At 41.4% G+C, this 22,537-nt stretch overlaps 1 protein-coding gene across 1 annotated transcript in view; it reads left to right on the top strand.

Moving 5' to 3' along the window:
* PHEX (phosphate regulating endopeptidase X-linked) overlaps positions 1-22,537 on the top strand; it is a 204,726-nt gene that overhangs the window by 54,337 nt on the left and 127,852 nt on the right. The window contains exons 7-11 of the mRNA XM_027096110.1: positions 1,640-1,756; positions 4,976-5,059; positions 6,304-6,449; positions 13,666-13,759; positions 15,919-16,047. Of these exons, the coding sequence (XP_026951911.1) occupies positions 1,640-1,756; positions 4,976-5,059; positions 6,304-6,449; positions 13,666-13,759; positions 15,919-16,047 (570 nt within the window). The remainder of the gene's footprint in view (positions 1-1,639; positions 1,757-4,975; positions 5,060-6,303; positions 6,450-13,665; positions 13,760-15,918; positions 16,048-22,537) is intronic.

The raw sequence follows: 22,537 nt of genomic DNA, 5'->3' as shown, positions 1-22,537 counted from the left end.
TCCTTAGCACCACCACTTGACAAGTTCTCTTCTCAAAGTACAGCTCCCAGAGTGCTTTTGCTCACAAGCTAGACTCTAAATTCTGTAGAGGGAGGGAGTTCAAGGCCTCTTCATGACCTGGTCCCAAACCACCTTTGCTGTCTCACCTATTTTTTTTTTTTTTTTTTTTGGTATGCGGGCCTCTCACTGTTGTCGCCTCTCCCGTTGCGGAGCACAGGCTCCGGAAGCGCAGGCTCAGTGGCCATGGCTCACGGGCCCAGCCGCTCCGTGGCATGTGGGATCTTCCCAGACCGGGGCACAAACCCGTGTCCCCTGCATCGGCAGGCGGACTCTCAACCACTGCGCCACCAGGGAAGCCCTGTCTCACCTATTTTTATTCTTCCCCCAACAAAGCACCTTGCACACCTCACAGGAGGACTCCTCAGCGCTTCTGAACCAGTCTCCTTTAACTGCTATGTCCCCGGTTTCTTGAGGCTGGAATTTTCCAGTTCTTGAGTTTCTAAGCACTTAGCAGCTTTATTAAGGACCTCATTTTGGTCTTGCTAGTATTACAGTTAGTAATGATGTGTTTATCTCCCTCACAGGGTCACACTGAGAACCAGACTCAAGTATTATTTAATTTTTCATCTGTACCTCCCATGTGCACAGAAGGCCTAGCAAGATATCGTGCATATGTATTGATTGAATAAATATTTTTGGAATTGAACTGAGATTTGCAAAACATTTCTAAGACTATTTGTGAATCTTGCTTACTGATTCAACAAATAATTATTAAGGGCCTGCTATATGCTAAGCACCATGCAGGTCTCGAGATCATAAACATCATTTGCTATGCAAAATCAAGGTTACATTAGGAAATCTTATTCCCATAGCATAACTGTGAAACAGTTTAATACCCAGTGTATTGAGTTCTCACAAATATATCTGGAAGGAGAGGTGACCCCCCCAACAAAATTCCTTAGTTCCCACAAAGTAAGGTCCCCCTCTCCAATAGTATGTGAATAGCCTGAAAATGGGTTTATGAACATGCAGGGAGGAAATTCTATATTTGCTAGGTTTCTCTTCATCATTCTTCTCTTCTTTCCCTTCTTTCTTCCCTGGGCTAGTGAGGAGAACTCTGTAAAAACCATACAAAACTGAAAAGACATAGGGCTTCGATCACTGGTCTTTTGTTTTAAGTGTGGAGGTGGGTAAATTGAGCTGGAAGAGAATAAATCACAGTTCCCATTAGTCTTCATGGATCATGCCTCCTGCTTTTAGCGACAGTTCTTTCCCATTATTTTATTAAAGTGTCACTTGCCTGAAAAGAGGAGTCTGACCTTTAACTTTCTGTTCTGGGCTCATTTGTAGATGTTTCATGTATCCATAATATCGCTAGTTGCCAGCAAACTAATTCTCTTGATCCTTGGTGGCCAGACATTTCTGTCTCATGGAAACAGTACCCAAGTAGCCATCATTCTTCTTTGTCCCAAGGTGGAAGGTGGGTGGTTGGCATTGCATGATGCCTGTACCATACTTCGAGTACAGAGTGAAAATGAAGGGCATTTATTTCCACTTGCTGTTTCTGCTCTTCCGTGTCCCTGAAACATACTTCCTAATAGGCTGATGTCATGGTCACTTGCTTCTTTATCTCTTACAGTATCGGGACGCCCTTTACAAGTTCATGGTGGATACTGCCGTGCTTTTGGGAGCTAATAGCTCCCGAGCAGAGCATGACATGAAGTCGGTGCTTAGGTTGGAAATTAAGATAGCTGAGGTAAATCTTAATCTAAAATCTGTTTTTTTTTCTTCTCTTTATTTTAAAGGCAATATATCTTGAATGAAAATATATTTTAAAAAATCATTCTGTGGCATTGTTCTTTGGGTTCAAGGTAGAACCTATAGCATCCCCCTCTGGGAAGTAACAGGAAGAAGAACCGTGACAGAAAGAAGAGCTCTTCATTCCTTCTACCTCTCTGCTTGAAGCCCATTCAGTGTCCACATGCTGCTCAGCTGTGGCCAAAGAATAGCAGCAGGGAGAGGCTCTGTGTTTTCCTAGAGGAACTCCTGTTTGGCCTCAACTGAAGAATATATATTTGATAAATCGTTATTGATTTGGCTTGAGTGGAACGTTATTTTTAGTCTAGTCTACTCTTTACACCATTCCTACTCAGAAGTCAATCTGATCTAAGATAGGGGCTTTGGGAAGTCTATCCACCCATACTGGACACATAATTTGATGTAGAAAGTGTATAGGGCAGGCTGGTAAGCATTTATTAGCTTCCTTTCTAGTGCTACTTTGTACCTACCCCTGGTTTTCATTCTTTTCCTGCCCCACTCTAATGAATGTCATTGTGTCATATGCTGTGTTCTGTGTAAGTCACCTTTTAAATTTTTTCAGGCTCATGGTGGAGGCAAAAAGGTACAAGAACAAACTTGAGGGAGAATAATCAGAAATCCTAAATGGTTAGCTTTGTTCAAAGAATAACTTTTCTAGAAGAACAAAGAATAAAATCTCTATACATTCCCAGGACCGGAGGGAACAAATATGGTGAAATTTGCTTGTGGAGATACACTGTAGTGAAAAAAATGATACTTTTGTCAAGAAGTGGTTGCATATAGGTTGGTAGTCTTCTATAACAGAAGTTGGTAAAAATCCTGAAGTGCATGGGAGTCCAAGTGTTGCTTGGTTTTGTGTTTGGCGAGGTGCGGTGGGGTGTTGAAGTGAGGAGTAGGCTGATAGGGTCAGGAGGAATTGGCCTCTTGGCTGCCGTGGTGTACTTGTGTATCTTTCTGTAGACCCCTAGTTGCAGAGCAAAAAGTTCATCCCTGCATGTCACCTTTGAAGAGCGCAAAGACTGCTGCAGATGTTCTGGAGTCAAAAACTGTGCCTCTGAACCAGTCTAGAGGCCATCTGGATTCCCTTCCCAGGCAAATAGGAGACCCAGCAATCTAATTTGGACCGAAGCTCTGATACAGCGGGAAAGGCCTTGCCTTGAGCCAGCGATCTGGACCAAAAAGGGAACTAAAAACAGCTGGGCTGAGGCAAGACTGGGAATTATCAAGAGGTTAAATGAAGTGACAAATCCATGGGGTGGGAGAGTAGCTGGCAGAGAGCTGAAAACAGCTCTGAAGTCAAAGGGCTGCAGCCTGGACCTGCAAGACTGAGTAGAGGGAGGAGGAGTGTGAACATTCTCTGAGGCAATGATTTATTAATCAATAGAGCCAGGAGAGTGCTTGTGAGTTATAGGAAGTCTCTCCTGTGGAGTGTGAGGAGAGAGAAGCTGAGGACACCGAAGCGTTTAGAAAAGAGGGGTAGATGTCTGCCACTCAGCCTTCTGTGATTTTGTCTTGACAAATCCATGGTGTGTGGGTTTTTGGCCAGCCGGCAATGCTTATATATGTCTCTTACATCTCAGGTCACTAGGGACCTTCAAAAATTAGTGGGGCATGTCATCCTAGGGAAACTTCTAAAGCTGGGGAGACAGGACAACGTAGTCAAGCCCCCCCGCCAAAAAAAAAAGTTCTTGTAAACACAGCCATGGAAGTGTGCATTCAGCCATTCCCAGCTAGGGATGTGTGCATAAGGGGAGGTCTTGTTGATGGCGTGGCCCTTGGGATTAGAGCCAAGTGGAGTTTTTTTTGCTTTTTATAAAAAAAAAAATTTATTTATTTATTTATTTTTGGCGGTGTTGGGTCTTCATTGCTGCACGCAGGCTTTCTCTAGTTGAGGCGAGCGGGGACTACTCTTCGTTGTGCGTGGGCTTCTCATTGCAGTGGCTTCTCTTGTTGCAGAGGATGCAACATGTGGGCTTCAGTAGTTGTGGCTCGTGGGCTCAGTAGTTGTGGCTCACGGGCTCTAGAGTGCAGGCTCAGTAGTTGTGGCTCGTGGGCTCTAGAGCGCTGGCTCAGTAGTTGTGGCACACAGGCTTAGTTGCTCCGTGGCATGTGGGATCTTCCCGGACCAGGGCTCGAACCCGTGTCCCCTGCATTGGCATTCTTAACCAGTGCGCCACTAGGGAAGCCCCCAAGTGGAGTTTAATTGGAAAGACTTGAAAAAGAAAACGAATCATAGGCAAAGTGTTGAATTACGGTTCAGACCATGAGGGTGGTGTTGATGGATACGGGTGCAAGGGTAGGAGAGTCCTGTGTGAGTTGGAAGGTGGCAAGTTTAATGCAAGGGAATCAGATGATGGATGGTCTTAAGGCAAAATCATGATGTGCTCAGGGGCATGGGGAGCTACTGCCTGTCCACGGGAGTGATTAAGATGGCCCTTGAGGAAGATGATTGTTGTTGCTCTTCTCAGACTAAACATGGCAGAAGCTAGAAGCTTAGATTTGGTGTTGCCAAAATGGCCAAGAACATAAGTATTGGGAATGAAGGAGTGTGAAGAGTCAGGGCTGTAGATGCAGACTTGGCAATATGTCTGGGTGATAACTGAACCCCTACCCCTAGCACTGGGGCCAGGGGAATCTCAAGGCCAGAGAAACCAGAGGGAAGAGGGGAAGTGAGGGAATGAGCTGTTGACAGAATGGTCACAGGTGGCAGTGGTGTCCAGATAGTCTAGTGCTCTTCAGTGAGAATGTTCCCCTAGGGATGAAGGGGTGGCCTGTAGTCCATGAACTATGGAGGTCATTACCTGGACACCACAGGTGAAGGTGGGATGTTTGTCTCAATTGCTCAACCTTAGTTTGGCTGTCAAGCCCGAGCCAGTAACAGGTTTTGTCCATCCGCGTTATAGGGATGGGAGGGATTCGAGTAGTTATTTTTGTACCGAGGACAGTGTTTCACACTGAGCAGGACAGCAAAGTTTCTTTTTATTTTCTTAATCTTGCCTGAAGTGATATCTTTTTTTCTTCTCTCCCAGGTTCGGCACCACACCAAAATCTTGAAAAAGTTTATGATACTATGCAGATGTTTTGGCACATGTAGAAAGTAGTCATGCAGTAAGAAATGGTTCATTTGAAAAAAATAACCAAAGTCTCTTTCCAACAGATAATGATTCCACATGAAAACCGAACCAGTGAGGCCATGTACAACAAAATGAACATTTCCCAACTGAGTGCTATGATTCCCCAGGTTGGTGAAAATGATCCAGGAAATTGTATCTTAACTGGTCATTTGACAAGCGATTCTGTTTCACCTGTGTGTAAAATTTTGCCTCGTGAAACCTGCCATTGGTCTTCTTGCTCATCATCATCTTTGTCAGTCATCACATAAAATATCCCTTGTCTGTGCATCAGGATGCTTTCTGCCATAGGGAATAGAAAACTTTTCCAAGAGTGGCTTAAAAACTTCAAGCCCGTTTTCTTACATGACAGAAGTCTAGACATAGGCGGCTGTTGGTGTTGGTTTAGCTGTTGCACAATGTTATCAAAGATCCAAGTTCTTTCTTTCCGCTCCACTCTTCCTAGTGTGTTGGCTTTTTGACTTCATGTTTGATGACTCAAGGTTGTAAGGTGGCTGCCACAGCTGCATATGTCACATCTGCCTTCAGAGCAGGAAGAAGGTGGAAGCACCAGTATGGGCCATGTGTAACTCTTCTACCAGGAAAAACCAAAGCCTTTCCAGGTGTCTTCCCTTTATTTCTTATCAAGTAGGATTGGGGCACATGGCCATCCCCACCTACAGGCTAGGCTGGGCAAGTGAGTGACTGGTTTTCCTTTTCAATAGTGGAGGCAGGCAAGGGAGGAAAAGAAGGGAAGACTGGGGGTGACTTTTGGGGTAGCCAGGTAAGAACGCCAAGATAGTGATGCTGTGAAGAGGGGACACATGTTACTTTTTGTTGCTGCTTGTTTCCCTCTGTGTAAGAAAGGCTATGCCAGAGGGAAGAGCAGAAATGTAATGGGGCATCTCTCTCTGTGTGGACAGGAGAGTGAATGAGTAGGGAGTGGGGGAGAGTGCAGGGAGAAGGGAGGTGAGGGCTAGCGCAGGAGGGAGGGAGAGTGCAAGAAGGAAGGAGGGAGAGCCTAGGAGAGAAGGGAGCGGAAGGAAGAGAGGGAGGGGGAGAGTGGAGGAGGCAGGGAGAGTGCTGGAGAGGCCAGGGGAGCGAGTGTGCGCATTACTGGGGGCGTGTGTGCGCGCACGTGTGGTGCATATGCAGACGGTACAGAGCACACATTCCATTTACCATTCAGGCAGTAGGTCTGGTCTGGGTGGCAGTGATCAGGAATTTATTTTCTAGATTTGAGCAGTTGAATGTTTAATTATTTGGTCTGAAGTCACAAGCAATGGATTATATTCAACTGACTCTATTTGCCTTTCTCCTTGATTCTTGCCCCCCAGGGGTTCTCTCACTATGTTGTTTTTCTCTCTCTCCTCAGTTTGACTGGCTGGGCTTCATCAAGAAGGTCATTGATGTCAGACTCTACCCCGAACTGAAAGACATCGGCCCCTCAGAGAATGTGGTGGTCCGTGTCCCTCAGTACTTTAAGGATTTGTTTAGGATATTAGGCTCTGAGAGGAAGAAGTAAGAGCTTTTTTGTGCATTTTACTGTGACTTTTATTTTTCCTTTTAAATTATAAGGTCTTCCCTCTCATGTCCTTTGAAAACTGTTTTTAAAGAAAGTTACATCAAAAGAGTCTTAGGGAAAGTCATGGTGCCCTTTGTGACAAATGGGCCGAAACCATCATCTGGTGTAATTTATTTGCTATGATGACAACAAATACGCAGTGTTTTTGCCCCTTATTTCTGGTCTTTCTCCATATTTTCTCTCTGAAAGCCTAAATTGTTTATTAGTTTTGGGAACTAGTCATATAATGATGTTATTTTCTGAGCTTTCTATATGAACATCTTTGTTTTTCCCCAGTTCATTCTCGGTCTTTTGCTGTTTTTTTCTGGTTTCTTTTAAGTCAATAAGTCACTCTGTGGCAATAAACCAAAGTACCAGTATTGAAAAGGCGTAAGATCACTCTGAGAACTGTAGAAAAATTGGACTGATGAAACAACTTCAGGAACTGTCAGGTTTTTCTTAAAGAATGTTTCAGAATTTGTTGCTTTGTTCCTTTAGCACTACAAAACAAGGAAATGCTAAAAATGTCCAGGAAAGAGAATTTTTTTTATTGAAGTATAGTTGATTTACAATGTTGTGTTAATTACTACTGTACAGCAAAGTGGTTCAGTTATACATATATATATATATATATATACATTTTTAATATTCTTTCCCCTTATGGTTTATCACAGGATATTGAATATAGTTCTCTGTGCTGTACGGTAGGCCCTTGTTGTTTATGCATTCCATATATAAAAGCTCACATCTGCTGACCCCAACCTCCCCCTCCAGCCCTCCCCCAACCTCCTTCCCCTTGGCAACCACCAGTCGTGAGTCTGTTTCATAGATGGGTTCACTTGTGTCATATTTTAGATCAGGAAAGAGAATTTTACATCCTCATGAAGCCATTCACATTTGACTACAGAAAATGAAGCGCAAGAAGGTCAAATAGTTGACAAAGACAGCTTAATAGGCTAATTGCCGGGCCATAATTAAAAATCATACTTTCTTATTTGGACTTAGACAAGGCTATGTTACCAGGAGTTGTGTTGGAAAAAAGGCACCTGCAAAAGTCCTAGGAATAAAATTTAGCATCCATCCCCACCTACGAAAACACTTAGACACTTTTGAAGAGCTGTTCATTTTAAGATGCTGTTTCCTTATGATAAAAACAATATGTGTTCATTGAAGAAGGCATACAAAAAAGTAAACATGCAGAAAAGGGAGAGTAGAAATAATAAATTCACTTCAGATTCTTTGTGAGGTAGAGCCTTGCTATTCCAAGTGTGGTCTGTGGACCAGTAATGCCAGCAGCATCACCTTGGGCCCTTGGTAAAAATACAGATTCCAAGGGCCCTCCTCCTTAGAGGCTGATGCAGTAGATCTGGGGTGAGGCCCAGAAGTCTGTATTTTAACAAGCATCCCAGGAATCTTACGATTAGTTTTTTGGGAGACTCACTGCTTTAGAAAACTTTTTCATATGTACTTCCTAGCTCCGTAATACTATAAGATATGACCCAAATGATTTTGTACTCCTATGCCATTGAGTTACTCAGCACATTTTCAATGGTGGAGGTAATTTCTGTTGAAAGATGGAGTTTGCCATGCTGTATGTGCATCCTTCAGCACCTAGTGAGTTGGTTTCTTCTAGTGTCTGTTATCTTCAGTTGTAAATTAGTAGGTACTTTTGGAAATTATATTAATTTTACTTCCACAAAAGCATAATTTACAACCAGGGGATAGATTGGGCCTTGGTTTACTGTATTAGATAATCTCTTTGGTGGTGATTACACTTTAGAATTGCAGGACCTGTCATGACAAAGGGCCCAAGAAAGACCATGATTGGAGGAAGACATTAATCTGGTTCTTGACAAAATGATAACTTAGACAGATGTAAACATAGTGAACTATAGTGTAAGAAAATATAGATAGAAAAATGAACTGCAGACATTATGTACATAACATAAATGACCTGCAGATATTATGAAACTTCAGTTTTAAATAGACAAAAAACAAATCTCTGTCACATAGTTTACTCTTCAGCAACCAGTTCCTCAAAAACAACTTGTATTCTGTGTTTGTTTATGAGATTTCAAAACACTATATGCTTCTTGAGAATTTTGATAACACTTTATTTGCATGGCACAGTAAGGTTTCTGGACTGCTAATCATCTTTGATCCTCACTTGTGTTGTGGCACAAGAGTGGTCAAGGAAACGTGCCCTTGGGTTCCCTAGTTACTATATTAGTCAGGACATACCAATCACTGTAATAAGCACCTCTAAACTCTTACTGGCTTGTACAATGAAAATGTGCTCTGTGCTCCTGGAATGTCCAACATGGGTGTCCCTGTAAGGCAGCTTTCCTCCAAGTAGGGACTTGGGAACCCAGGCTCCTTCCATCTTGTGGTTCTGCCTTCCTCTGGCTTTTTGGAATCCTCTCCATTCAGCCAGTGGATGGGGAAAGAGAGTGGAGGATTGCACAAGAGGTTTTGTGGGAAGGCCCAGAAGTGGAATGCGTCACTTCAAGCCATAGTCCATTGACCAGAACTCAGCCACATGACCCATTTAACTGCAAGAGAAGCTGGGAAATATAGTCTAGCTTCGTGCCTAGGAGCAAAATATCAAAGAACTTACCTAATTTTCTGGTTTGCTCCTCTCCCTCACCTCCATGACTCAGTGAGCATCTGATGGTGGGCACTCCTGTAATTGCTTTTGTAACTTCAAGGCCTAGCATGGTACTTCTCACATAGAAGATACTTCCTAAAAATTTCTAAAAGTTAACCAGATGGCCCAATGCCCACTGTGCAGGAGGTGACATAGGAGCAGAACCCCAAAGGATAAGGAGGAATTTTCCAGGTAGGGAAGAGTAGAAAAGGGGGATGTTGAGCATGTTGGGTGATGGGACTAGCATTAACTTGGATGTTGCCTTCGAGGCAACAGTTTCTGGACTTCCCTGGCGGTCCAGTGGTTAAAACTCCACACGTCCACTGCAGCGGGCATGGGTTCGATCCCTGATCGGGGAACTAAGATCCCACATGCTGTGCAGTGCATCCCAAAAAAAAAAAAAAAAAGAGGCAACAGTTTCTGATTCAGTAGATCTTGGGGGAGGTCCAGGAATTTTCTAACAAGTTCTCAGGTGATGGTGAAGCTGCATACCTCTGGGCTGCCTCTAGGATTTAGGAAGGTCTCTTTGGCTTTGAGAACCTTCAAGAGGTACCTGTTTGGCTTACCTCAGGTGGTTTGACTCAGGAGCAAATGCAAGCTGTGGAATCTGAAGACCCAAATGTTAGTCCTGGAATTGACCCATACTTAGAAGTCCTTTGACCTCTGACCTTTGTTTTATTTATCTGAAAATTGGAACAATAATAATAACCACCCCATAGCATCGTCATGAGGATCAAAAAAGGTCTTTATGATCTCTTAAATGCAATACAAATGTAAGCTGTCACTAATTGCAAACAAGGGGCAGGAAAATGTTAAAAAAAAATCTTCCTAGTCAGAGGCTTTGGGAAATGATTTCATGCTGCTCTCTTAGTGGTGGATTCTCTCCTGAGATGCTTTGCTTTCCTCTACTTTATTTATTGCCATTTGGGGAAATTACCATACTGCTAAAAATGCTTTTTGAGAAAAAAGGTATTATGTGTTATTTTTCAAGGACTGTTGCTGAGTCTTATTTTTGTTTTGTTTTTTGATGCATCTGAGCATTAAGTGTCAGTAATTCAGTCATTATGGTCAGATCTGTTCCTGGCGTGGTAATATTAGCACTCCAAGGCTGTGCTCCCCAGCATTCTGTCAGTGTATTTATAGCACGCTGGAGCAGCTCATCAGCGCCATTGCCTCACTGTGCGAGCTTCCCCAACTCTGTCTTCTAGCTCTCAGAGGTCTTTGTGTGCTATTGTCTCAGTCATGCCTTGCCTATGAAGGCCTCACACACTGTTCTTTCTTCATACCCACAGATTTCTTTGAAGTGTGGTTGTTGGAGTGTTTTGGGGTCTCTGTGACTGGCCAGGAAATCTTTGTGGAACTAGAGGTGTTAATCCCTCACTGTGTGGCATGGGGAAAAGCGCAGAGGCTTTAAGAGTCAGATACACCTTGGTCTGGTCTAGCCTCCACTGCTTATTACACCCATTCTCCAACTTGGTTGCACATTGGACTTAGCTGGGGGGGGATTTAAAAACAATAGTTATGGTGGGTCTCACCCTAGAGATACTGATTTATAATTGGTCTGGTGTGGCCTGGGCATCTGGACTTTTAAAACTCCCCAGGTGATTCTACTGAGTTGGAGACCGACTGATTATGGGATCATGAGGCATTACTTAATGGTTCTAGGCGTCAAGTTTCCTTTTATGTAAAATGCGTACAATAACATCTCTCCTATAGCAATGCTGTGGGAGTTATAGATAATATGGGATGCCTTAAGCGGTGTGATTTTGAGGGAGCAGGAAACGCCGAAAAATCTAAAACCCCAACATACTTGCATCATGCTGCCTCTTTTACCGCCAGCATTAGGCCACATCCTAACAACTTCCCCAATTGATCTGGCTCATCACAGACCCCTTGAGGGAATAGCTTTTGAATTCACGTAAGCATATCTGCTGGCCATGGACCTCCTTTGAATCTCTACCTATGGAGCCAGCACAGCTCTCATACCACAAAAGCAGTATTTTAAGGTTGAAGAACATACAGACCTTGTGTTAGGGTTGGGCTCTGCCCCTTTAACAATCTAGATTTCGGACCCTAATTGCAGCCTGTGTGTTCCCTGCTGTAGCTGGCCTTTCTGCCTATAGCTCTGTGAGTGATGGCCCTGCTCAGCATCCCCTCCAACACAGAAGCTATTCCTGCATTATTCAGCCTGTCCAGAGTTCATGTTCCTGCTTCACACCCTGAAGCCTTCATAGCCCAAGCCCTGTCCCTCTCCTGAGGCCTACTCGCATCCCTCAGGTTGAGGTGTGCACTCTCCCCAGCCCAGTGTCTGGCATGCACTTTTGGGTGCTGGGGTCTGACAGATCATTATTTCTGTGCTTGCCTGGTTCCCTGCTTGGCTAAAAGACCCAGGAGATCAGGGGTACAGCCTTCTCAGCTGTCCATCTCCCCAGCACCTAGAACTATTAGTACATATCGGGTGCTCAGGATGTGCTGAATGAGTGAATGAAAGAAGGGTTCCTTATGTACTTACCGTGTATCCCATTCAATTAAAAAACCCATTTTTTGTGAACAAGCTGAAATCTGAAGTTCCCTGTCCCCCACCTACACTCTTAAGTTCTCTTGAATGTAGGTGATGAGTTCCTATTTCTTTACATTCCTCATGGCATCTGGGACGATACTTGGACAACAGTAGGTGCTCAGTGAGCACTTCTTGTCTTGCTCAGGATTAGGGATATGAACTCAAAACGTCCAAAGGAATGACCTAAAACTACATGTTTATTATAGTGCCTCAAAAGAGCATGGACAAGGGCTAGATTTTGCTAATGAGAGTGGTGGTCTCCGAGGGGAAGTGTGCACACCTCAACAAGATCCACTGGGTCTGAGAAGAAAATTTTAGAACTTCTATATATCTTTATTCTTTCCATTGAAAAAATAACTAGGCTATATTGAGTTTTGCTATATAGATGGCCATGGACCCTTCATTTGATCTGCATGGCACATATGAGGCAAGACAGTGTTACCTTCACTGGTTAGTCTTTATTCCATATATTAAAAATAATCTCAGGTCATTTACATATACCTGTAGATTTATGAATTTTATTATTGGTTTAATCCTCACAAAATGGACAAGTGATTTAAAAAATTCTTGTAGAGAAACAGGAATTGAAGCTATTACTAATAGTATAAGCACAAAGCGAATGGGAAAAAAATGGCAGAAGTGGCCCTTCTCCCACTCTAGTTACGCCATCTTGGTTGGCCAGCTGACAAGGTAAAAAACAATGCTGTGCTAACCAGATCTGGGAAGGATATGGTCAAAATATTTTGAAATAGTCAAGACAACCATATGAGATGTTGATTTACATTGACTGTCATTGTATTAACCTAATCCTGTATGGATAATGTGTCTTGAAGAATTAACTAAAAGTGTTTGACAGATTAACTAAGGACTTTGGAAAATATCTTTATTTCATTTTATCTTTCAAAATGTCTATTTCTATATTTGTGAAAAACATTCCTGATATGTTAGTCCATTAGTATATCTCTATATAAATTAAAATGACTATACATATATTTGGGTGTGTATGCTGAAATAAATTTAATTGCTAAGAGTGCATGTCCACTGGGTTAGGATGCCATGCAAATGAGAGTGTGGGTTGTTCTTGACGGGCCAGTTGCCTTCATCATGTCACACTGCTCTCACACGGCTGGCTGACCGAGAGCCATCTCAGGAATGTGTGTTTTTGGTCACCATGGTAATGGCACAGCTGGGAGGGGATGGGTCATTAAAAATTCATCATCACTATTGAGTTAGAAATTAACTCAGATCACACATCCTTCTAAGGTCAGGGCATGTTTTGCTTATAGAAAAACAGCAACACTTAAGAAAATGTAATGGATTTTAAAAAATGTGTATTATGGACATTACATGAGTGTATGGGGTTGTTCATATGTTTGGAAGTGAACAGCAATGGAAACTAGAATTTACTCTGTCAAACATTTTGTTACTTATTTTAACTTCACAGTAGCCCTATAAGGTAGGGATCATTCTCATTGTATGGCAAAGATAAAATCAGCAAGCTTAAGTGAGTTGCCCAAACTCCCACATCTAGTAGGTTTGCAACCAGGGTGCATATCTAGATAATTGGTATTAGCCAATATATTGCATTTTGTTTCCAAAAGGTAAGAATTCATCTTCATTTTATCAAGTCACTTAATAATTGGAAGTTCTTGACAATTTCTAGACATGAAAGGCTGGGTAACAGTGGACTCCATGTCCAGAGTGGGAAAGCAAAATGTTCACGCTGAGGCCTGGGGCTGGAATTTTCATATCATCTATCTGTATTAGGTGGTGAAAAGCAAGCCAATTTTGGTTGAGCTTATTGACACTGTATCATCTTATGTCATTTCTCAAGTGAAAGTTCTGCAGTTTTGTATGAGCAAGAGGTCCCTCCATGGAGCTTTGCCAACAGATTTTCCCAGGGTGTTCTGCAGAGCATCACATATCAAATTCAACACAACAAATGTGCTTCTCTTTCTGTTAACAGGACTGTTGCCAACTATTTGGTGTGGAGGATGGTTTATTCCAGAATTCCAAACCTAAGCAGGCGCTTTCAGTATAGGTGGCTGGAATTCTCACGGGTACGTTTTAAGAAGATTGCAATGTTACATCACTGGATAACTTCACTTGCTGGAACAGTCTGTATATTAACCAATCCAATAAAAATCATCTTCAGGGATTGGATGAAACAATTCAATTGTTTAAACAGAGGGAGTTTTGCATCTCAAACTCTATTTTTTTTGGCTTTATTTCTTTTTATTGAGGTAAACCTTACATACAGTAAGGTACACTCAAGCTCTTCTTTGATGACGCTATATATTGAGGGCAATACTTGGGACCATCATGTTGTTTTCGTTCTCCCCTTCTTATCAGTTTATTCCCCTTTCCCCCAGTGTTTTTAAGTGGGTCATTGTAATTATAATTTTAATATTTCTTAGTGATATATTTGTAACTGTCTTTCATTTTCAGTATTCTGAATATTCAAAATATGCATGATATAAGTATTAGATGGTAAAGTTTCATCTTTAATTTAGGGGTAGAGTTTTGTCTTTAACTCTACCTTGATCTTCAGTCTTTTAATTTACCCGAATTCTACTAGGCCAAAGAGGCCTAAGTTTAGTCTCCTCTGGGAAGTGGCTCAACTGCCTGAAACACTTTTCTTCTCCCCCTCCTCACCCAGCTCTGTGATCTTTGCTCCTCTCCCACTCTTGTTCTCCTCTTAACTTACATAGGTGTTACTCTTTGTTTCAGAGGCTTTTGTCTGAGTAATTCTCTTACTAATACAGGGCTTAAGGATTTTGTGGCTTTTTTTTGTTTTAACATTTTAAGAATTTTGTGACTTTAAAAAATGTTTTAAGTTAATTTTATCTCAATTTGGAGTTAAGTAATGGCTAATTTTGTAAGCTATAATTTCATTTAACAGACATTTTAGTTAGTAGAGAAAGTGATAAGTAGAGTTCTTAGTGGGTCATTACTCTTGAGTAGTAGCACAATTATTTTGGATACATTTTGGCCCTTAAAGTCACTAGAGTATTGAGCTTTATAGAGAACATCATAAAACAACTATATATGTTGAGGTCATATCAAAGGGTTAAGTTACAAAAAAGGTAGATTATATATATGTATCTCTGTGTATTTTTAACTCCCATGGATCACATAAAAGATGGTACCCAGCTGCTTTCTACCCCCACTGTGAAGAGAATAGAGAGGTGTAAGAAGTAGTTTGTGAAAATTTGAGGTTAGGTATGAAGGGATGTTTCTTGAGCATAAAGTGCTAAATGTAATACTGAATTGCCAAAGAAGATTGTAGGATCTCTTTCTCTAGAAGTTTTAAAAATAGATTCATTCATTCCTTACCTCTGAGAGTGGTTGTGTTATCAGAAAGTAGAGGAAGAATAGATGAACTTCATTGTTAATCCCATTTGCTCTGAACCAACAACCTGGATCTAACATCGTTCAAGGGATGCCTCCAGCCACCATTCTCAGAGCCTCCGTCCCTTGCTGTCTGCCTTCACTTTGCATTTTGAGTGCTCCAGACTCCCAACCTGCAAGGGCAATTTAAACGATATTTATTTCTTTGCTTTCATCCCCCAAGAGTAAACCTTTGAGCCCTCCAAGTCCTGCTTTGGAGCTTCCTTACTTGTTTGTAAGTGTTTTCTTGAAATGGTTTAATTGGGACAGATGAGAAAAACATTTACATCTATTTTTTACTTGGTCACCAGTGTGTTCTGTTATGGCACAATGTAAATATGCTTCCTGGGTTGTTCATGGTGGGCATATTTTCCTGGTCTGTCTTGTGAATGTACTTCCCAGAGCAAGGAAACCCTCACTGGGCAGGAGCTTTGATCACCTACTGATGTTAGACCTTTCTTGGTAGAACTTTAGTTCTCAGTAGATGTTAACTACCATCTGGACACTTGGACAGCATCCCCTCTCATCCCTGTTAACTGCAGAAAAGCTATGCTATTGTCCAAATCCTTTGTTTAATGGGGAGAATTGGAAGGAAAGGAGGAATACATTATTATCCACTCTTAAAATATTTTCACTTAGTTTTAAATATAATGGGACAAGCAGAATATTTTTCTTCATCCGATTTTACCTTTGGTGTACTATCTGACACATGTATTTGCGTTGGGGCCTGCAGTGTTTTGTAGACAGTTTCCTTCAGGTTGTTTGAACTTTTTTTCAGTCGTTGGTGTTATCCAAGTGAAGCTCAATCTGGATCAATTATCTCCCACAGGTAATCCAGGGTACCACAACTTTGTTGCCTCAGTGGGACAAGTGTGTCAACTTTATTGAAAGTACGCTCCCTTATGTTGTTGGAAAAATGTTTGTGGATGTACACTTCCAGGAAGACAAGAAGGAGGTGGTAAGCGCTGCTCCCCAGCTGATAAAAACAAGGGCGGTTAACCAGATCTGACATGGATATGGTCAGCAGGCCAATATCAGCCTTCTAGCTCTTCCAGTGACGAATCTAGAGAACAGCTTTGCTTCAAAGAGGAATTCCTGCAGTACCATATTAATTGAAAACTCAAACTCAAATGTAGAATGTTATCATGAAAATTTAGAAATGAGAAAACAGCATGAAATCATGCCTTTAAGAGTCAGAATTTCTCCTGTAGAGATTAAATGTGTTAGGTCAATGCTTAGGAAAAAAGAGGACCTAAATAATTTTAGGATTGGATGTTTGAACTATTGTAATTACAAAAGGTAGAGATTTCTAGTCAGATTTCTTTGTTTTACAGATGAGGAAGCTGGAGACCCAGTGATGAAGTGATTTGTAATATATTTAACAACTTCTTTTTTTGCCAATTTTATTTATTTATTTTTTGTTCTTCAAAATAAGCAACTTTTTAAAAAATTGAAGTATAGTTGGGCTTCCCTGGTGGCGCAGTGGTTGAGAGTCCGCCTGCCGATGCAGGGGACGCGGGTTCGTGCCCCGGTCCGGGAAGGTCCCACGTGCCGCGGAGCGGCTGGGCCCGTGAGCCATGGCCGCTGAGCCTGCGCGTCCGGAGCCTGTGCTCCGCAACGGGAGAGGCCACAACAGTGAGAGGCCCGTGTACCGCAAAAAAAAAAAAAAAAATTGAAGTATAGTTGATTTACAATGTTGTGTTAGTTTCTGGTGTACAGCAAAGTGATACAGTTATGTGTATAATAGTTATATATATAATATATATAGTATAATGTAATAATTAGTGATGTTGAGCATCTTTTCATGTGCCTATCGGCCATCTGTGGAGAAATGTCGATTTAGGTCTTCTGCCCATTTTTTGATTGGGTTGAAAACAATTTTTTTATTGAAGTATAGTTGATTTACAGTGTATTAGTTTTGGGTATACAGCAGAGTGATTCAGTTATGCATACATATATATCTATTCTTTTTCAGATTCTTTTCCATCATAGGTTATTACGAGATATTGAGTATAATTCCCTGTGCTATACAGTAGGACCTTGTTGTTTATCTATTTTATATATATATTCGTGTGTATCTAATATATACACACTCCTAATTTATCCCTCTAATTTATCCCTAATTTATCCCTAAACTCCTAATTTATCCCTCTCCCCTTTTCCCTTTGGTAAACATAAGTTTGTTTTCTATGTCTGTGAGTCTATTTCTGTTTTGTAAATAAGTTGATTTGTATAATTTTTTTTGGATTCCACATATAAGTGATATCATATGGTATTTGTCTTTCTCTGTCTGACTTAGTTCACTTAGTATGATAATCTCTAGGTCCATCCATGTTGCTGCAAATGGCATTATTTCATTCTTTTTTATGTCTGAGTAGTATTCCATCATGTGTATATATGTGTGTGTGTGTGTGTGTGTGTGTGTGTACACCACATCTTCTTTATTCATTCATCCGTTGATGGACACTAGGGTTGCTTCCATGTCTCGACTGTTGTAAATAGTGCTATTATGAACATTGGGTTGCATGTATCTTTTTGAATTAGAGTTTTCTCTGGATATATGCCCAGGAGTGGGATTGCTGGATCATATGGTAGTTCTATTTTTAGTCTTTTAAGGAACCTCCATACTGTTCTCCATAGTGGCTGCACTAATTTACATTCCCACCAACAGTGTAGGAGGGTTCCCTTTTCTCCACACCCTCTCATATTTAACAACTATTAAGTGGCTTAGAAGCAAACAAAATGCAGGGATTTTTTTCCCCCTTTCCTTATGCTGTCTTCTAAAAACTAGAGATGTGACATTTATTTCACAGAAAACACTGTCAATTTTTTTCATAAGCTTAAAAAGAAATCCTTTTATTTTGTAAATTTCTAAATATATATAGAAAGAGCATTGTAATCAACTTCCACGTACCCACGATCTGTGGCTATTTGTAATTGTCGTAGTGGTGTTAATGGCCCAACCAGATAAATCCACTAATAAAAGCTGAGGTTTAATTTCATTCATTTACTCAACAAATATTTGTTGAACATCTGTTATATACTAGACACTGTTCTAGGCACTTGGGATACAACAGAGAACAAAGATCCCTGGCCTCATTGAGATGACATTCTATTGGTGAGGGTAGACAAAAAAATCAATACAGTGCATACATTAACAAGTGTATTAGAAGATGATAAAGACTCTGGAAGACAGAAGAATGAGATCAGGGTAAAGACGACAAATCGGGATTGCTGGAAGGTATGAATATGTGGGGGTGGATTGTAGGATTAAATAGGATGATCAAGGAAAGCCTCATTGTGAAGATGACATTTGGCAAAGATTTGAAGGAGGTGAGAGAATTAGATATGGCATCTATCTGGGGGAAGAGTGTTCTTAGCAGATGGAACAGTTAGTGCAAAATCCCTGAGGCAGGGATGTGCCTGGAGTGGTCAGGGAAGAGCAGGGAGGTCCACGTGGCTGGAGCAGGGTGAATGAGGGTGAGAGAAGTAGGCACTGAGGTCAGAGCAATAACAGGGATGGTGTGGCATTTTATAATCCTTGTAGAACATTGTAAGAATGTTGGCTTTTACTCTGAGTCAAGTGGGGAGCTAATGCAGGCTTTTTAGCAGAGGCCTGATGTGACTTATGTTGAGAGGATCGCCCTGGCTGCTGTGTTGAGAAGAGATTGTATCAGGTCAAGAATGGAAGCAGGGAGGCCAATTAGGAGACTATCAGAGGGACCAGGCCAGAGATGATGGTGGCTTGGACCAGGTGGTAGCTGTGGAAGCTGTGAGAAGGGGTTGCATTCTGAATACATTCTGAAAGATAGAACCAGCGCAGTTTGCTGACAGATCTGTTGAGGGATCTGAGAGTAAGAGCTCTGAGTCTGATTAAATGGAAATACGGAGGTGCTATTAACTGAGAAGAGGAATACTGTGGGGAGGATCAGGTTTGGAAGGCAGGATCAGGAGTTCAGTTTCGGCCATGTTGAATTTGAGATGTTATCAGACTTCCAGGTGGAGATGTCATGGAGGTAGTAGGGTATGAGTCTTGAGTTTAGGACAGAGGTTGGGGCTGAAGGTTGGAGGAGAGAGGAGGAGTGAAATGGTTGTCCAGGGGAGTGGGAGACTGAGTAAACTGAGGAAATGTAGTATGGCTGCTCTAGGTGAAGTTAGAGGTCATGAATTTTAAAAAGTCTCCTCATTTTGGCTGTGTTCTTCTCCATGTGTTTCAGGTACACTGGAGGAGAGGGTCTATTTTAAAATAGAAATTTCAATTTAGCTAGGTTTTTTTTTTCTGATGTACATTTTCTTTGTGAAGAATTATATTTTACAAATGGCATGAAGCACAATATCTAGGTATGATTAACTAATGTAGGGGAGGAAAAAGAATTTTTTTCTCTACTATTCTAGGTTCCTGGCTGAGACCCTCCTGTAATAAAAGATTAATAGGAGAAAACCAAATAAGTTTAATAACATGTGTACCTCTTCTACTCAGGAAAACTGAGTAACTCCCAGAAATGGCCCAAGCTACCACCTTAAATTCCAAGTCCAGCTAAAGACGAAAGAAGATGTTGAGCACTGGGAGAAGCCAATTGTGGGCACCAGACAAAATGCAGTAAATAAGGGCATGGCTGTGATGCAGACTTAAGTCCTTGCCGTCTCCATTGCTAAGAGTTTCTAGAGATTTAGTCATGCTCCTCCTCTTGGTACAGACAGGGAGACACCCTTACAATGGAGTTTACCCTTATAAACATTCATTTCTCTCACAAAAGGGTGATTTCTACTGTTTTCAGGACAATTCCTATGTCTGCAGCCTCTCAAAAATAATCAGCCCCAAATAATCAATATGCCAAAGGGGCATATTTGGGGATGGTATATTTTGCTTCCCTTTGCTAATAACAATCCATCGTAGTCAGTCAGATATGAATATGTAAGCACCTTGGGTGCAGGTGGTCATTAAACATTGAATTTAAAGGCAAAGAAATAAAAAAGTCTGTTAAGCCATGATAATTCCACTGGTTGGTATTATGTGTTGATATGTATTACAACTATGTATTATGTGCTGAGGTTTGCTTCGGAATGCCATACATCTAAGCACATTTACTTGGATTTTTTTCTGTCTTTTGATACTTTGGAGAATTTTATGCCAAGTTCGAGACTTTATATTTGAACCTGTAAGTACTCTTCTTGTAAATAATTCCACTGAAGAATTAATGTCTTATTTCAAAATACTGAGTATTCCCATTGTGTTTTCTTTCACTCCTTGGTCGGAGTAAATGGATTGAGAATTTATCAGATAATCACAGTGGTAACATTGTAAGCCCTGGGAAGGATATAAAAACAATTAAGGGGTAATGGAGGTGTTTTTATATAGCAGGATTTTTTTTTCGGCAGTAGAAGAATTTTAAGTAATACGAAAGGTATGTGGATTAATTTGTTTGTCTCAGTTTTGGTGTGAAAGTCCCTTTTTCATGTGTCAGGATGTGACAAGTAAAGTTGATTTTGGCACTTCCCCCCTTATTTTGATGTACGTGGGACGTGAAGGTAGTGTGATAGTTACACAGATACTCATTTATTTTACATAAAATTATTTGCCTCCCTTAAGCAGAAGCTATTTGCCTCAGGGAATACTTAAGTTGGAAACTTATAAGAGTAATATGTGGCTTTTTATAGCCGTGTTACAAGGCTCTCATCCAAGAACCACCTGGAACCACTGATTTACTTGAAAAACATTCTTTATTATTAGCTACAATCCAAAGAGAAAAACAAAAATATCCCCAATGGCACAAATTCCAGAGACACTAACTCAGAGGGGTGGGTGCCATTGTTTTATTTTCAAAAACAGTTGTTAAGCAAATGAATACAGTCAGAAGGTTAAACTTCAGGTATTTCTCAAACTTTAATGTGTACAGGAATCACTGAACTATCTGGCGGTTAAAATGCAAAATCTCACTGCATTTTAACTGGGTCTGGGGTAGGACCTAAGAATTTGCATAACAAGCTCCCAAGCAGTGCTGACACTGCTGGTCTAGGGACCACACTTGGAGTAGCAAGGCCTTTGCATCATTCATGTGTTTGTAGTTACCACCAAAAAACAGCTCTGGCAATTCATGTGAGCAGGGCAGGCATTTGACTCAGGGCAGCAGTACATCGTTTGCTAAAGCCTGTTGCATTAGTGCAAGTAATCGCTTCAATTTTCAGATCATAGAAAATTTCCCCGATTCAAATTGCTTTAAGTGGACTGTGCCAAACCCCGGGTGTGAGGGCCTTCAGGCTGCTTTTTAGTTCTGCTTTTTTTGTTGTTGTTTTTTTCCTCTGAGCTATTTAGTTTTCCTTTGAAAACTGATACCTGGGTTCCTCTAAGAGACTTTGTGCTTCTCAGTATTTCTGTTTTTACAGCCTCTTTTTTTTTAATAAATTTATTTTGGGGGGCTGCGTCGGGTCTTCGTTGCTGTGTGCAGGCTTTCTCTAGTTGCAGCGAGCGGGCGCTACTCTTCGATGCAATGTGTGGGCTTCTCCTTGGGGTGGCTTCTCTTGTTGTGGAGCACGGGCTCTAGGTGTGCGGGCTTCAGTAGTTGTAGCACGCGGGCTCAGTAGTTGTGGCTCGCAGGCTCAGTAGTTGTGGCTCGTGGGCTCTAGAGTGCAGGCTCAGTAGTTGTGGCACACGGGCTTCATTGCTGCACGGCATGTGGGATCTTCCCAAACCAGGGCTCAGACCCATGTCCCCTGCATTGGCAGGTGGATTGTTAACCACTGAGCCACCAGGGAAGCCCTCTGCAGCCTCTTAATGGCAAGTTGGCCCAACTGCCTCTGGTTGGCACCCTTTGTTATAGAGAGGGTGGGAGGAGCAGTTCACTTTGGGGTTTCCTTCGTAGCGGTGAAGGCATCCTCCCTCACTCCCCCAAAATACCTCTCTTCCTTTTTCATTGGGGAAAACACACAATTTTACATTACTATTTCCTTGTGACTTCCCACATGCGAGTCTGCACATGCACACAGCCACATTCATGTACAGTCATATTTATTCACTCACACATAACAATGGGAGTTTTACAAATTTAATTAGAAACGGGAAGAATAGCATGTAGAAAAAGGAGAATCCTTCCACAGAAAGCCACCTAAAGAGGCCACATGGAACAATCTCGTGCCTATCAGATAGTGAGCCAGGGCCTTAATCCATGTGGGACTGGCTGCAGACTTTACTTGAATCAGAGGGACAGGCCAGTGGAGTGAGAGTAGGGAGTTGCAGAACTCTTTGGACGGTGGTTGTCTTTGTTACCTAAAGTAGCACTATCCAGTAGAACTCGGTATGAGCCATGTATGTAATTTTACATTTTCTACTAGCCTTATTTAAAAAGTAAAAGGAAACAGGTGAAATTAATTCTAATAATATATTTTGCTTAACCAAATATATCCAAAATATTGTCATTTCAACAAGTAATTAATGTAAAATTATTAATGCA

Source organism: Aethalodelphis obliquidens, unplaced genomic scaffold, assembly GCF_003676395.1.
Source record: "Aethalodelphis obliquidens isolate GAN/ISIS:26980383/991018 unplaced genomic scaffold, ASM367639v1 scaffold99, whole genome shotgun sequence".
NCBI classification, from domain to species: Eukaryota; Metazoa; Chordata; class Mammalia; order Artiodactyla; family Delphinidae; genus Aethalodelphis; species Aethalodelphis obliquidens.
This window is presented reverse-complemented; position numbering and strand designations above follow the sequence as displayed.